The 14,954-nt window shown below is 37.9% G+C and overlaps 1 protein-coding gene across 2 annotated transcripts in view; it reads right to left on the bottom strand.

The window, feature by feature from the left end:
- Window positions 1-14,954, bottom strand: part of LOC134804117 (peptidoglycan-recognition protein SB2-like) — a 38,737-nt gene that overhangs the window by 18,986 nt on the left and 4,797 nt on the right. The window contains exons 2-3 of one of the 2 annotated variants that reach the window (XM_063777059.1): window positions 4,291-4,443; window positions 1,945-2,929 (exon numbers count right to left, since the gene is read on the bottom strand). In XM_063777059.1, the coding sequence (XP_063633129.1) occupies window positions 2,385-2,929; window positions 4,291-4,443 (698 nt within the window). In that variant the 3' untranslated portion in view covers window positions 1,945-2,384. Of the gene's footprint in view, window positions 1-1,944; window positions 2,930-4,290; window positions 4,444-14,954 lie in introns of those variants that run through there. The other variant, XM_063777060.1, reaches the window with a different exon arrangement.

The following is a 14,954-nucleotide window of genomic DNA, read 5'->3' as shown; positions in this document are numbered from 1 at the left end:
TGATATTTTGTAGTGATGTATTATTAGATTTATTTCCATAAGGTACCTTTTCGTAAATGTATGGAGCAAATACTGTTATTGTTATGTAAGTTTAAAGTGGCATAAGGGGTTAAATATAGTATTTAGTTGGGGTTTTAGGATTTATTTCATTTGAATGACAGAATTTCTTTCATATGTGCTCAGAAAAATTGATTGTGTGTCACATTAAAAGTAAAAATATTCAATTTTGTGATTTTATATGAAAAAGTCAGAAAATACATTTTCACCTCTAAATCGGTATTGTTTTTTGCTTAAACTGTCTGTCAGTGTCGTTTTCTAATAGATAAAATTTAAATCTTGAGAGCTCATTGCAATCAATCGTGAAAATTAAATAAAACTTTAATTTCAAGAGATTGGTTAGTATACACATAAATCAGTCGATATCAAAAGTTTCTATTTGCATTACAGAACAAGTCGCAATATTTTTTTAATCTCAGATATATAAGGTATTATTATTTGTAGTCAACTATGTAACTTACTTCAGGAACATAGTTTTTTAGGCGGCTAAACTTAAAACTTCTCTATCGTAAAGTTGCTCATTTCACAACATTATTTTCAAAAAATCATATCTCTGTATACTACGCAACCTAGAAGGTTGATCTTTTGTGTTATCGATAGCTTATTTATTGTAGATTACTGGGGTATGCATAACTCCATACCCGCCATAAGGTACCTTTGACCGTGGGACGTCACATTTTATTTAGTTAATCAGTAAATACTGCTAACCCGTACAACATCAGTGTGTTAATTATCTGTTAGATATTTAAATGAATTGAATATTATATTACATTTTTATAATTTCCACGTCCAGTCTTACCATCTCATAAACTTAGTACTTAACCAAATTGTCTTTACTGAATAAACCAAATTTACAACACACATTTCCATTTTACTAGACTAGATTCTTTTAATCTTAGCAAGGCAGATTTATATTTCGACATTTAAATGGTGAATCACAAAACAACACTGTTGTAACTTGGTTGTAACATAAAAACAAAGTCGACTGCTGCCTTGCTTAATACCTATCTTCCAAAAATTTTGGAATGTGGGAATAACACTTATAAATAATACATACTATCTATTAACTGTAAAAAATCCTTAATAAGGTTGTCAAACATATGTAGGTAGAGTCTGTGCGGAAAGAGAAGAGCCGTGTAATTGTATTTGGTACCCATACATTTCAAGACTTCTCTTTCCGCACAGACTTTAACAGCTAGGCGTAGCCCATTGAGATATTATCACCATATAGAAGCCATACCAAACAATGAAATTAGTGATCCAAAGGACTCGAGTCTTTTAGCTCTTTTTTAGGGCTCGCCTCATTTCTTGACGCCTAAAAGGCTAAACGCCTATTTAGCTCTTTAGCCCCCGAGCCTAGTTCTATTTAAGATCCTAGACTCTTGGGGCTAATAACCTTATTAAGCCCGGCCAGCCGGTTGGGGGCTAAAGAGCTAAATAGGCTTTTTTTAGGGGCTTAATAAGGTTATTAGCCCCAAGATTCTAGGCTCTTAAATAGAACTAGGCTCGGGGGCTAAAGAGCTAAATAGGCTTTTAGCCTTTTAGGCATCAAGAGATGAGGCGAGCCCTAAAAAAAGAGCTCAAAAGGCTCGAGTCTTTTGGATCACTAAATGAAATTGTCGCAAACGCAACCTGTTCCACGCGACCAAAACGTCGTAAGCGCCGTGATATTCATGGCGCTTACGCGTTTGGATCGCGAGATTCACGCTCGGCTTCCATAGTTTGTTGTCGGCCAACAACAACCCATGGCGTAAAATACTGGTTCTGTACGTCGTACCTAATAATACATAGTTCAATGGCGTAGCCCTCCTAGATGCCCTATTCCCTCTACATACTCGTAGCTTTAAACTTTATATTTATGTTTTTAAAACAATATTTCCATGTAAATTAATTCTTATAAAGTGGGACCTTAACTGATAAACACAACATTTAATTAGGAGATCAATTGGCTGCGAAATTTGTTCGCTATCAGTCTAGATAATCTAAGTTAATCTACTAATACCATAAAGACAAAGCCGGCATTCTGAAATGCCCACATCAAACTTATGATAACAAAGAATAATAAAAATATACAATGGGATGATGCCGATGGTGTCATCTTCTATCTTCTAATATTTACAATTACCTTATGTCACATAACTTTATGGATACAGTACGGTTACCACGAATTGGCACTTGACATTTAAGTTAGCGACTGCGTAAACTCGATCGCATTCCCTTTCGATCGTAGTCGCACCATACTAGTCAGAGGCTCCAAGGACTTTTGAGTTTATAGTCTGTTAACATTTCACATCCCATAATATTTTCAGTTCACAATATGCGTTTCTTTACGAAGTCCTAAAATATTTAAGACAATGTTCCGTGTTCGCGGGGTTCCAATGCGGCACATCGTGTAAGTGGTCCAACACGTGTCGTCCCGGCTGCACCGTGTCCGGCGACAACTGGCACTGACCGTGCACCAGGTACTCTGGGTGCAGCACGCCATCCTTCACCAGCTGCTCTATCAGAATCCTCAAATGTGCAAACTGGATATCAGCTGTCATATCTGTATTGTAGTCTCCCATGAACATGATGCTTATACTCTTTAAGTTCCATCCCTTCACCATTGCCCCTACTACGTTTGCTCCTCGCCCCTCGAAGACCGTTCCTTCGCCGCCGATTAAAAAGTTAGGGACGATATCGTCAAAATCTCTCCGTAGATTGTCTTGTTGTATTGCTAGCATTGTTTCGATGCAGCGGCGAGTCTGGTTACAATAGCCTGTGCCCGTGTGGCCGATGACAACGTTGTATACTGGCAGGGACAGGTAGACTGTGTTGTACGGAGGCATCGCTTGCCAATCGTCACGTCGGAAATACCAGGTTTCATTTAGACCTAATCAAAAAAAAATACGCATTATTTTATGCTTGTTTAGTTCCAAATTACAGTTAGAAGCATGTCTACCGGTTATTTAAAATGCGATGCCTAGTCTGGTCATAATACTCATACTTAATAATAAAAGTTTTGTTAAATGAGCTTCAGAAATGCCAAAAACGTTTGGATTTTCTGTGTCAAATTATTTGAAATGATCCGATTAAGGTGTTGAAAGATCTGAAAGTTCTGTCATATGTTGACTCTATGAGTATTTTTTACATATGATGTATGTGTCGTAGTCAGATCGTATAATCCGCCGTATTACATTACGGCTAGCCGTTTTCAAAAACAGGGGCGTTTTGAAATGCGGCGGCTCGACGATTAGCCGGATTGTCATTGCGATACGTTCTTCAATAAGGCGGCCTACGTTTAGCCGCATCGTACTACTATTTTAGATTGTAGAGTGACCAGTTCTTTCGGTCGCCTACGTAACCGGAGTTTGACAATGTTTGCAATTTAATTTATTTTTACCATGGCCCCACCGCACTACATGTGTTTCTTTTCCAAAACAGTTCCTTCACAACTTAAATAGACGGAGCCCCGCAACCGGGGCTCCTATTTCTGGGCGGTTTGCCCTTCGGGCATCTGAAGCTACCTAACGAACCTAACCTACTTACCTACCTACGCTTTTTTCCCCAAAGTGTAATGTTTTCACGGACGTCTCACTAATCAATAGGTAGGTAGGTTAGGTTCGTTAGGTAGCTTCAGATGCCCGAAGGGCAAACCGCTCAGAAATAGGAGCCCCGCGAAGCGGGGCTCCGTCTAGTTAAGTTGCTATGGAACTGTTTTTTGAAAAGAAACAGTCCGACGAACTCCAGATTTGATGGACACCCCAGCGTTTGTCAGGCAGCGCCACGGGTGTTAAAAATGGGAACTATAAACTGTCAAAGCGGCGACTAATGACTCGCTGTATTACATTACGGCTAGCCGTGTTGAAGAACGTATGGCGCTGAATATATTCCGGCGGATTCTCATTCAGCCGCATTCAATCCGGCTAATCGTTAAACCGCCGCATTTCAAAACGCCCCTGTTTTTGAAAACGGCTAGCCGTAATGTAATACGGCGGATTATACGATCCGACTGCGACATATGCACCAGCAACGATGTAGCTTTGGTAGTTCTTTGGTAAGAAAATTTAACAGAAAGAAATTGTTAGTAGGTAGGTATGTAACAAACCAAAAGAGAATAAAGGTAGTTCGTACGTAACAGACAAGTGTGTCAAGGCATCGGATAAAATTAGAGTGGATTAATTGGGAAAATATAAGAGATCAAAGTTTTTTATTGTATGTTAAGAGAATAGGGAATCATGTCCCGAATATTACCTAGGTCTAGTCTGGTGGGCTTGGTGGCGAGTTGGAAGAGGTAGAGGCCGAGGCCGACGGCCACCACGAGGGCCCAGCAAACAAACACGGCGACGCTACAGCGGAGGCCGTTAGATTTCATCGGCGCCACCAACTCTAGGCCCAGTATTCGGCCTGAAACATTACCAAACAACATACTTTTTAGCGCTTTCCAAGAATTAATTTAATATTGAAATGGAAATATTAATATATTTTTATTTATTTATTTATATACTTTATTGCACAAAATAAAAACTTAGTGTAGGTACAAAAGGGAACTTAATGCCATGAGGCATTCTCTACCAGTCAACCTTAGGGCAAAGCAGAGAAGATTGTTGGCGGTGCATTAGAGAGAACGTACAATGCATATCAATAATATCGTTGTACTTTTCAACGTTTAGCCATACTGTCGACCGGTCTGGCCTAGTGAGTAGTGACACTGCCTGTGAAGCCGATGGTCCTGTGTTCGAATCCCGGTAAGGGCATTTATTTGTGTGATGAACACAAATATTTATTCCTGAGTTATGGGTGTTTTCTATGCATATAAGCTGATATAAGTATGTATTTATCTATACTAGTAGTTCGACCCGAACTGAGAACTCGCGGTTTGCCAAAAAGATCAATTGAATGCAGTGCTACTTAGTCCGAGAGGCATTTCGTAATTGATTCCTGATTCCACGATTACTTGAAATTACTTTGTAATCTGATTACCGATTCCTAGATTACTTTGTAATCTAACAATACCGAGTTACTAAGTACAATTCCATTTGAGGAATCAGGAATCAATTCTTCGAATATTACAATTACTAGTAATTGGAATCAATGTCGATTCCTCATTACAGGAATGCATTACTTGATTCCTTTCAGATTACATTTCGTACTACTACTATCAAAAGTACATTTCGATAGTAGATATAGATGTTGTTGACTTACTAGGATGCATTTATACCTTATTTGAAACAGATGTGCAGAATTCGAAAATGATGACCATGACCTACAAAACGACATCCATGACGACTTTTATGACATACTGCATGGCCGCCATTTTGGATTCCAAAATGGTCATCGTTTTCGAAATCTTGGCCCCCTAACACCTATAAAACGACATCCATGACGACTTTTATGACATAGTGCATGGCCGCCATCTTTGATTCCAAAATAGTCATCATTTTCGAAATCTGCGCCCCCTATAACCTATAAAACGACATCCATGACGACTTTTATGACATAGTGCATGGCCGCCATTTTGGAATCCAAAATGGTTATCATTTTCGAAATCTGCGCCCCCCAAAACCTATAAAACGACATCGATTACGACTTTTATGACATACTGCATGGCCGCCATTTTGGTTTCCAAAATGGTCATTTTCGAAATCGGGGCCCCTAAAACCTATAAAACGACATCCATGACGACTTTTCGTCGGCTTAAGTCGCAAACCTCGTACCTCCTCCGGGGGAGTTACGAGGTTTACGACTTTAAGTATTGTTGTCGAAGGTAGCAATTACTAATTTCCTTGAAATGGAGTTACGAGGTTTGCGACTTAAGCCGACGTTTTATGACATAGTGCATGGCCGCCATCTTGGATTGCACAATAGGCATTATAATCCGTACACGGCGGGAAGAAGTTGATAACTCGCGGGAAAAAATTGAAGAAATTTGAACCTTATGTAATTTTATTTTAAGTACAAATTTCTTCGGTAGAATATCTCGAGTTATCAACTTCTTCCCGCCGTGTACGGTATTTTACAGTGGTCAGTGATTATACAGTTTCACACAAAAAGTGTATTTATGTCTGGGATAAGAACGATCAAAAGTATTTTGACATTGAGTAATTTTATATCTTTTTAACTTGCTAATTATTTTAAAATCTTAAATTAATAAAACAATATTATAAATGTGTAAACCGAGCACTTTCATTTGATACCAAACTCGACCATACTTTCTTGCAATTAAAATGGCCAGAATAGCAAGACCCCTCATAGTCCCTGGTGTTCACTTAATTATACGGCAAATGATGATGATGGAATTTCCTTTTGCAGGGTTGCTCCTTTTGACTGACCGATTGATTTGGGAAGGGGAGCCAATCGAATTTTTGATGCAAAATTTTGACTTAAGGGGAGGTGCACCCCAAACTTTGTAAAAAATAAAGTGTTGCTATGTGGTTAACTTTAGTATCATTTTCGTGTAGCTCAAGGATGCGAAATTCGTTTCTGATATTTAATTTATACGATTTCATATAAATAATTAAAAAAAATGAAAAATAAGAATTTGCTATTTAATTTTTTTTCGAATAAAAGCTGATATTTTTCTTATTTAAATATGCACACAAAAAATAAAAATTTCATGAAAAAGCCCTACTATTCCTCGTTATAAAAAGTATACATATGGCATATTTATTTTACATTAATGTGAACAAAAAAATTAAATGTAGACCTACTTTCGACCGCACATTGAACAAGATACAACGATGTGAGCTACAGCTAAGCAATTTACGGCGTTTGATGATAATGAGATCCCTTTTTATTATACATAGTGAGTCCTTAGAACCCTTAGATAATTTTAGGAAGGAGAGCCACCTTGATTTTTGGTACGGTTGGGATGAAAGGTGGGGTGATTTGTCCCATACAATCATTAATTTATGCAAGCACCTGTTTAGGTTTCTGCAATAAGTTTCGTGACATTTTCGAGTAAACCAAAAGAAAGAAATCATTTAGGTAATTAAATCTTCAAAATACAAATTAATAATGTAAATATTGACTAGTATTTAAATTATTTTCCTCCGTATAGCTACGTCCCTTAAATCGGATTACGTTGTGCACCGAGCATAAGCAATGTTAAAGAGTGTTTACAAATATATAGGTAGTAAAATCTTTAAAATACGAAATAATGTAATTATTAGTCCATTTTCCTTTTTTTTCTTTTAGTTTACTCGACAATGACACCAAACTTAATGCAGAAACCTAAACAGATGCTTTCATAAATTTATGATTGTATGGGACAAATCATCCCCACCCTTTCATCCACACCCTACCTAAAATCAAGGTTCCCGTACCCGTTAAAGGACTCACTATGCTAAAGGGTATCTCATCATCATCAAACGCCGTAATTCTCATAGCTGTAACTCATATCTTTGTATACTATTCAGTGAGCTGGTGGACGAAAGTAGGTCTGCATTTCATTTTTTTGTCTCTACATTTTTAGAAATAAATATGCCATGTGTCTACTTTTTATAATGAGAAATAGTAGAGCTTTTTCATGAAATTTTTATTTTTGTGTATATATAAAAATAAGAAAAAAATTGGCATTTATTCGGAAAAAAATTAATGGCAAATTTTTATTTTTCATTTTTTTTTAAATTATTTATATGAAACCGTATAAAGTAAATATCAGAAATGAATTTGGCATCCTTGATTTACCCGAAAATAATACCAAACTTGAGCACATAGCAAAACTTATTTTTTTACAAATTTCAGGGGGCACCCCCCCTTAAGTCAAAATTTTGCATCAAAAATTCGGTTGGCTCTCCTTCCTAAATCAATCTGTGAGTCAAAAGGAGCAACTCTGCAAAAGGAAATTCCATCATCATCAATTGCCGTATATCGCATTTTTGTGTCGTGAGCGCCACGGACTATCACAAATAGCTTTTTAGCATTTTAAGCTCTTCTAGCTCAATAACCTCTTGTTCGAGCCTGTTCAAAATTTAATGACTAAAATATAATGCCCTCAACTTTACGTTCACCCAATTTCATTTAAATTAGAACAAATTTACTTAAGTTATTGAGTATCAAACTATCCTCTGATAGTTCAGCTTAAAAACATCGAAATGCCGGGACGTGCCCCTAGCCAGCCGTGTGTTCCAAATTGAATGTAAGAACTCACTCACTCACTTCGCTTCGCTCGCTCGTTCGATAAGTTATGTATATCGTCGCCTAGCAACCATAGTAAAAGCTTTGCTTAGTTTGGGTCTAGGTTGATCTGTGTAAGAAGAGATGTCCCCTGATATTTATATTTATTAATACTTTAGGTGTTGAACGTGTAAGTCATACTGCTGAAATTTTATTATTAACCAAGTAAGCTAACTCATTATTTGCTCATTTTTCAATTTTGGTAGTATATGTAGTTGTCGATAAAGGATGACTCACGCTAGCCCGGGCCGGGCCCGACCCGAGGCGTCCTAGATGTCATATTCTATGACGGCTGATCGGTGATCACGTGGTGCTTTCCATAGAAAAGGGCCGGAAGCTCCGGCCCGGCCCCGGCTCGTCTAGCGTGAGTTATCCTTTAACCATGTTCTATTGCGGTCACACATACCTCGTTTAACAGCCGTTCGCATGTGTTTGTGCAAATATTAACTTCGAGTATTTTTTGAATCCGTGCCGTGTGTGAACAGTGTTCGTGATTATTATTAATGAATGTCAAATATTTCGTCAAATAACTAACAGCAAACATGCAACGAGTATTCCGGTTTGGAGTAGTAAATATTTGAATGTCGTAGCTATAGTAGGTACTTAATAGACACTCCTTGGTCATCACTGTCATCAGTGGTCATCAGTCGCGGAACAAGAGGCACTTTACCTACTTAGATTAATGATTGATTTATATTTCTAGGCTTAGGTTGAAGTGGAAGGGTGTGGGCGCTAGGTACACCGAGTTCGTCTGGTGGGAAAGCTCGGCCCCAACGTGTTTATAGTTAAAAATAGCTAGAAGGACAATCACAATCGTTCAGTGACAATATTAGTTTGTTTTAATGCAATATAATATTTAATCATAGGTAGAGTCCGTTTAACAAGGCAAGGACCCAACTATCCGGCTCCGATTTGATTTATTTTTATATATAACTAGTAGTTTGCCCCGAACTGAGAACTCGCGGTTTGGCAAAAATTATATAGAGCGATTTTGTTGCACCTACTTACTCGTATAGTGCGACATAAAAGAGTAGAAAATAATTTTTAAGAAAAATAAACCGGTTTCTAAGGAGGTAAAACCACCCACTTTTCTAGTAGGTACCATTTCGTTTCTGTAAGGGTCGCAGTTTTAGCCTAACGAACCCACTTCTGTGATAGCAGTCGGTTCTGTGAGGATTGCAGTTCGAACTTAACCAAACCCACTTTTCTAGTAGCGTTTCGTTTCTGTAAGGCTCGCAGTTCTAACCTAACCTAACCCACTTTTGTTCGGTTCTGTGAGGATCGCAGTTCAAACCTAACCTAACCCACTTAACGGCGCGTGCGGTGCGGTGTACGGGGGTTTGAGCGGGAGGGGCTAGTAAGTTTGGCATCATTATACTTTACATACATAATGGTTTAGTTAGTTTAGGTATCAGTGGTTTTCCGGGTCAAGGTCCGGGTCCGAGTCCGAGTCCGGGTCTAGTTCCAGGTCCAGGTCGAGGTCCAGGTCTAGGTCTTGGTCCAGGTCCAAGTCCAGGTCCAGGTCCAAATCCAGGTCCAGGTCCGGGTTCAGGTCCAGATAAGAGCCCGGATCCAGGTCTAGGCTGGGTCCAGGGCCAGCTCCGTCAAAATCGAAATTCGAAATCGCCAAACGTGTACTATGTGTCGTTAAAGAGTTCCATTCTGATCATCATCAGCAGTTCCACTTCATCAAATGCGACAGTTTTTCATGAAAATGCTTGATTTTCTGATGAAAATACAAAAATATCTATCCGCATGCCTTTAAAATTCCCTCGATTCCTCATGGATCCCATCATCAGAACTCGAGCTTGACAAAAATGTGGCTTAGAAACTTAACTTGCTTAACAAACATAACGAAGAGGACAAATCGCCAAACGTGAACTATGCGTCGTTGAAGAGTTCCGTTCTGATCATCATCAGCAGTTCTACTTCATCAAATGTCACTTTTTTTAATGTATGTGCTTGATTTGTTGATAAAAACAAATAAATCACTATATGAATGCCTTTAAGATTTGAGGAGTTCCCTCGATTCCTTATGGATCCCATCATCAGAACTGGGTTTTGACAAAAACAGGACCAATCTGTATGTATATTATACATACAATCAAAAAAAGAATTTTTAAAATCGGTCCAGTAATGACAAGGATATGGAGTAACAAACATTTAAAAAAAACCGGTCAAGTGCGAGTCGGACTCGCGTTGCAAGGGTTCCGTACATTACCCAATTTGTAACAATGTATTTTTTATATGTGAAACGCGAGTGAATTGCCTTTAAAAACCCGTAGGGGTCAGATCAAAAACTAAGTAATTAGTCCGACGCTTGACTGCACATTTCTAATAGGTTTTCCTGTCATCTATAGGTAAAGAAGTTTCAAAGATAAAGGGGGGGGGGGGGGAATGGTAATTTTTTGGCTATTTTCGTAAATAACTTCTAAACTATTTATTTAAAATTCTTTTTTTAGTTACCCCCCAAAACTGGCCTCCATGACTAAAATTCATTTGTTTACGTACGATAGGTATTCGTCTTTGGGTCACGAATTTACATATGTGTAAAGCCTGACAACAGTTTATTTGACCCTTGCCATTTTGCGGATTTTCAATGGTACTAATTTCTTTTACTGGCAACAAGTACTCTTTGACAACGAACGTTGGATGTCATCGAATGTCATGTGTGTAAACAAACGGAAAATATCTACGAATATATTCAAATATAAACGGTTTTATTACAAAAATGCTAAAAAAAATTACCAAAGATGCGAAAAAAATTGTAGTGAATGCAATCAAATACTTACAGCTTAAAAAGACGAAGGATTACATAGTATTCCAATAAACAATGTTTTAAAGTTGGTTGTTGACATGACCGGTATTGACATTATATAGTGCGGTTTAATTGAACTGGTTAATTGTTTGGTTTAAACTTTAATATTTCATTTAAGGTTTATGTAGATCGACGATAAAAATCCTATAATCGAATTGGAGACTGAACGGTTTATAATCGAGGTTGGTGGTCCTGAAAGCGACACAACATCTGATGAAAATCAGACTTCGTCAGAGTCAGAAAACGAAGAATATATAAATATTGAATATTTAGAATCAGATTTTGACGAATAGATAAATTGAAAGAACCGAATTCTCTGTAAGCAATGTTTTGACATTATACGAGTATCAACATGAAGCCAATGCCCACTACCCCGACTATACATGACGTACGCACATTATTGCCATACGTAAGCTGTTTCCAGCGACACTATCTCAGGGTTAAATAAACTGTTGTCAGGCTTTACCAAATATTAATTTAATTGGTTCAGTACTTTTGGAGAAAATGGGCTGTGACAGACGGACAGACAGACAGACAGACAAACGCACGAGTGATCCTATCGTTTGTTTTTCTTTTGAGGTACGGAACCCTCAAAACACACAATCGAATTGATAACCTCCTCCTTTTGAGATTTGGAAGTCGGTTAATAAATGATGGCGCCACTTTCTACGTGACTGTCACATTTTTGACGTAAATAGCTTACACATGGCAACAATTTTGTATGGACATTTTTGAATTCCATTTTATTTAATTTCTACTATTTTATGTCGCACTATAGGCGGCATTGGATCAAAAATCGCGTGGATTTCTTGCAAGGTCTGTGGAGCCCTTAACTGATAGATTTAAGTCACCATATAGATTAAAATAAACTGTATCTGTGGTAAGCCGAAATATTTCTTGTCAAATGTCATATGCCTATATTATGTTTATTTTTATCTTGCTAATTATTTCAAAATGGTAAATTTAAAAACGATATTATAAAAGTGTAAGCCGACCACTTTCATTTGATACCAATCTCGACCATACTTTCTTGCAAATAAAATGACCAGAATAGCAAACCCCCTCACAAACAGCTTTTTGGCCTTCTAAGCTTTTCTTCGAGCGTGCTCATAATGACTAAAATATAATGCCCTCGACTACATGTTTACCCAATTTCATTTAAATTAGAACAAATTTACTTTAGTTATTGAGTATCAAACTATCTTCTGACAGTTCAGCTTAAAAACATCGAAATGCCGGGACGTGCCGCTAGCCAGCCGCGTGTTCAAAGTTGAATGTAAGAACTTCGTTCGCTTCGCTCGCTCGTTCGATAATTATATTAATGTCTGGTAGCTTAGCTCGGAAAACATATAAAAGCTAAAAAATGCGCGTTTTCCCAGAGCAACCTAAAGACGACCTAGCCTAGACCTAGCTAGATCAATTTATCGCCCCCGAAAACTCCCATATAGCAAATTTAATCGAAATCGTTAGAGTCGTTTCCGAAATCCCCAATATAAATATAGGTATATAAATAAATAAATGGCTGAACTTCAAAAAGATTTTGCAAGTCGCTTTGATTCTTTAACCGAAAAACTCCATGCCTATGACGCGCGCATTAGCCACCTAGAAGAAAAGGAAAAGGAGAACGTTCTACTTAAAGCCCAAGTTGCAGACCTCCAGAACCAACTGAATCAGCAAGTTCAACACACACTCGGAAATTATAGGCCTCCCTGAGACCCAAAGTAAGAACCCGTACCACATGGTATTGACTACAGCCTCAAAGCTGGGAATGGCCCTCGAAATGGAGGATGTGAACTACGCGTCACGAGCGGGACCGCCGCGCCGCAGCGGCGATAAGAGCAACACTCAACCACGATCGTTAGTAGTTTCCTTTGTGCGGAGGGCGAAGAGAGAAGAGTTTCTGAAAAATGCTAGAATCCGGCGCTCATCGCTTAATAGCAAGGATGTTGTTCCGGCAGAGCCCGAGAGGAAAATGTACATGTAAATGAGCGGCTGACTAGTGACAGTAGGCATTTATTTCGAGACGCACGAGCTTGGGTCAAAGAGCATGGATACAAATACTGTTGGACACGCGGAGGGAAAATATATGTTGGAAAGCACGAAGGCAGTGATGGAAGCCCAGCCATACAGATCAGATCGGATGCAGATCTTCAGAAATTGTCAGGGAAACGAGACGAATAACTTAAGTAAGATACCTTATATTTGTTGGTTTGTTGTAGCTGGTTTTCTCCCATTAATAAGATTGATATTACATTATTTATATCCAATATCAAAAATACTCTACTTGGAATCAATACAAATACACATATTTCAAAAACACATAACTTAAAACACACATCTAGACCTACAACACACATTATTCAGGGTAAATATTTATTACTTCTAAGGGACGACGCTCATCATCATGGCATTTTCTGCTCAGAGCACTACTATTCCTAATTTTCATTTTTTCTCTATGGCTGCGCTAGATTTCATCACTGAAATAGACAATTCTTTTAATATTGAATGCCATGAAATTCCAACTCCCGAAGAATGTAGTCCCTTTATCACGAAATATACATTTAAACTTCTTCATGTAAACATTAGGAGTATGCTACGGAACTTTGATAACTTCTTGTTGATATTTTTCAGATTAAACATTACTTTTGATGTAATTATCTTTAGTGAGTGCTGGATTAACGATAATTCTACGATTAAACAAATCGAAAGATATACATCATTCTGTACGAAAAAATACATAAATAAATCCGGCGGGGTAATAGCTTATGTTAATAACAAATGGTCACCAAACGTCTCGGAACCAGATATAATTGAAGCAAACTGTTTAAAGATAGAAGTTCCTAATATTTTTACTGTTCTAGGCTTATACCGGTCTCCGTCATTTCTTAATACTGATAATTTTATTTTGTCCCTAGATCAGCTCCTTAAATCTGTTAGTCGAAATCCCTGCCTTATATTGTCCGGTGATATAAACATTAACATTTTAGATGCCGCATCAGACGAAGAACATGTATCCAATTACTTGGAACTGCTTACTTGTTATGGGCTACTGCCGTACATAAACAAACCGACACATGGTAAAACCTGCATAGATCACATATTCGTAGAAAGCACATCTGAAGCTGAATCGGTCGTTTGTTCTACTGACCTCACTGATCACAGTTTGATTATGATAGGCATTAAAACACAACATCAGAAAAACGCAGCTCTGAAAAGATCAAAACTGAAAGTTGACTATGCAGGGCTTTATAAAAGTCTTGAATCTGTAGAATGGTCTCCCCTTGGAGACACTAAATCGGTCGACGACGCCGTGTCTGAATTTTCCACTATAATCTTAGATGCTATCTCCAAAAACTCTAAACTCGTCAAAATAAGCCGTTCCAAGTTTTGCATACATCCGTGGATGACTCCTGGACTCATTAGGTGCTCAAAACAGAGAGACAAACTCCATCTCATTTCCAAACAATTCCCGGAGGATGATAATAAAAAACTTATTTACGTAAGATACCGCAACTTTTTCAATAACCTTCTCAGAAAGATAAATGCTGAATACCATAAAAAAGAACTGACAGCTCACCAAAAGTCTCCCAAAAAGTTGTGGCAAACCATTAATAAAATTACCCATCGCAATCCATCAGCACCCGCGGCTCAAGATCTGACCAAAATTGAAAACAATGAAAGGGATTCATTAAACATTTGCAATGAGTATTTTTCCTCAGTCGGGCAAAACCTTGCAAACAAAATACTCGTACAGGAGAATGAAACCGAAGAGTCTCTTGCAAATAAGCTCAAAATTAATTGGTCCCCATCGAACTCTTTATTCATGTCCCCAACAGATAAACAAGAAATCCTTTGCCTCATTCAAAAATTAAACCCTGACAGCTCCCCGGGGCTAGACAACATAAACAATAAAATTTTGAAA

Source organism: Cydia splendana, chromosome Z (assembly GCF_910591565.1).
Source record: "Cydia splendana chromosome Z, ilCydSple1.2, whole genome shotgun sequence".
Taxonomy (NCBI): Eukaryota; Metazoa; Arthropoda; class Insecta; order Lepidoptera; family Tortricidae; genus Cydia; species Cydia splendana.
Note: the sequence above shows the minus strand (reverse complement) of the source record. Positions and strands in the feature narration are given on the sequence as shown.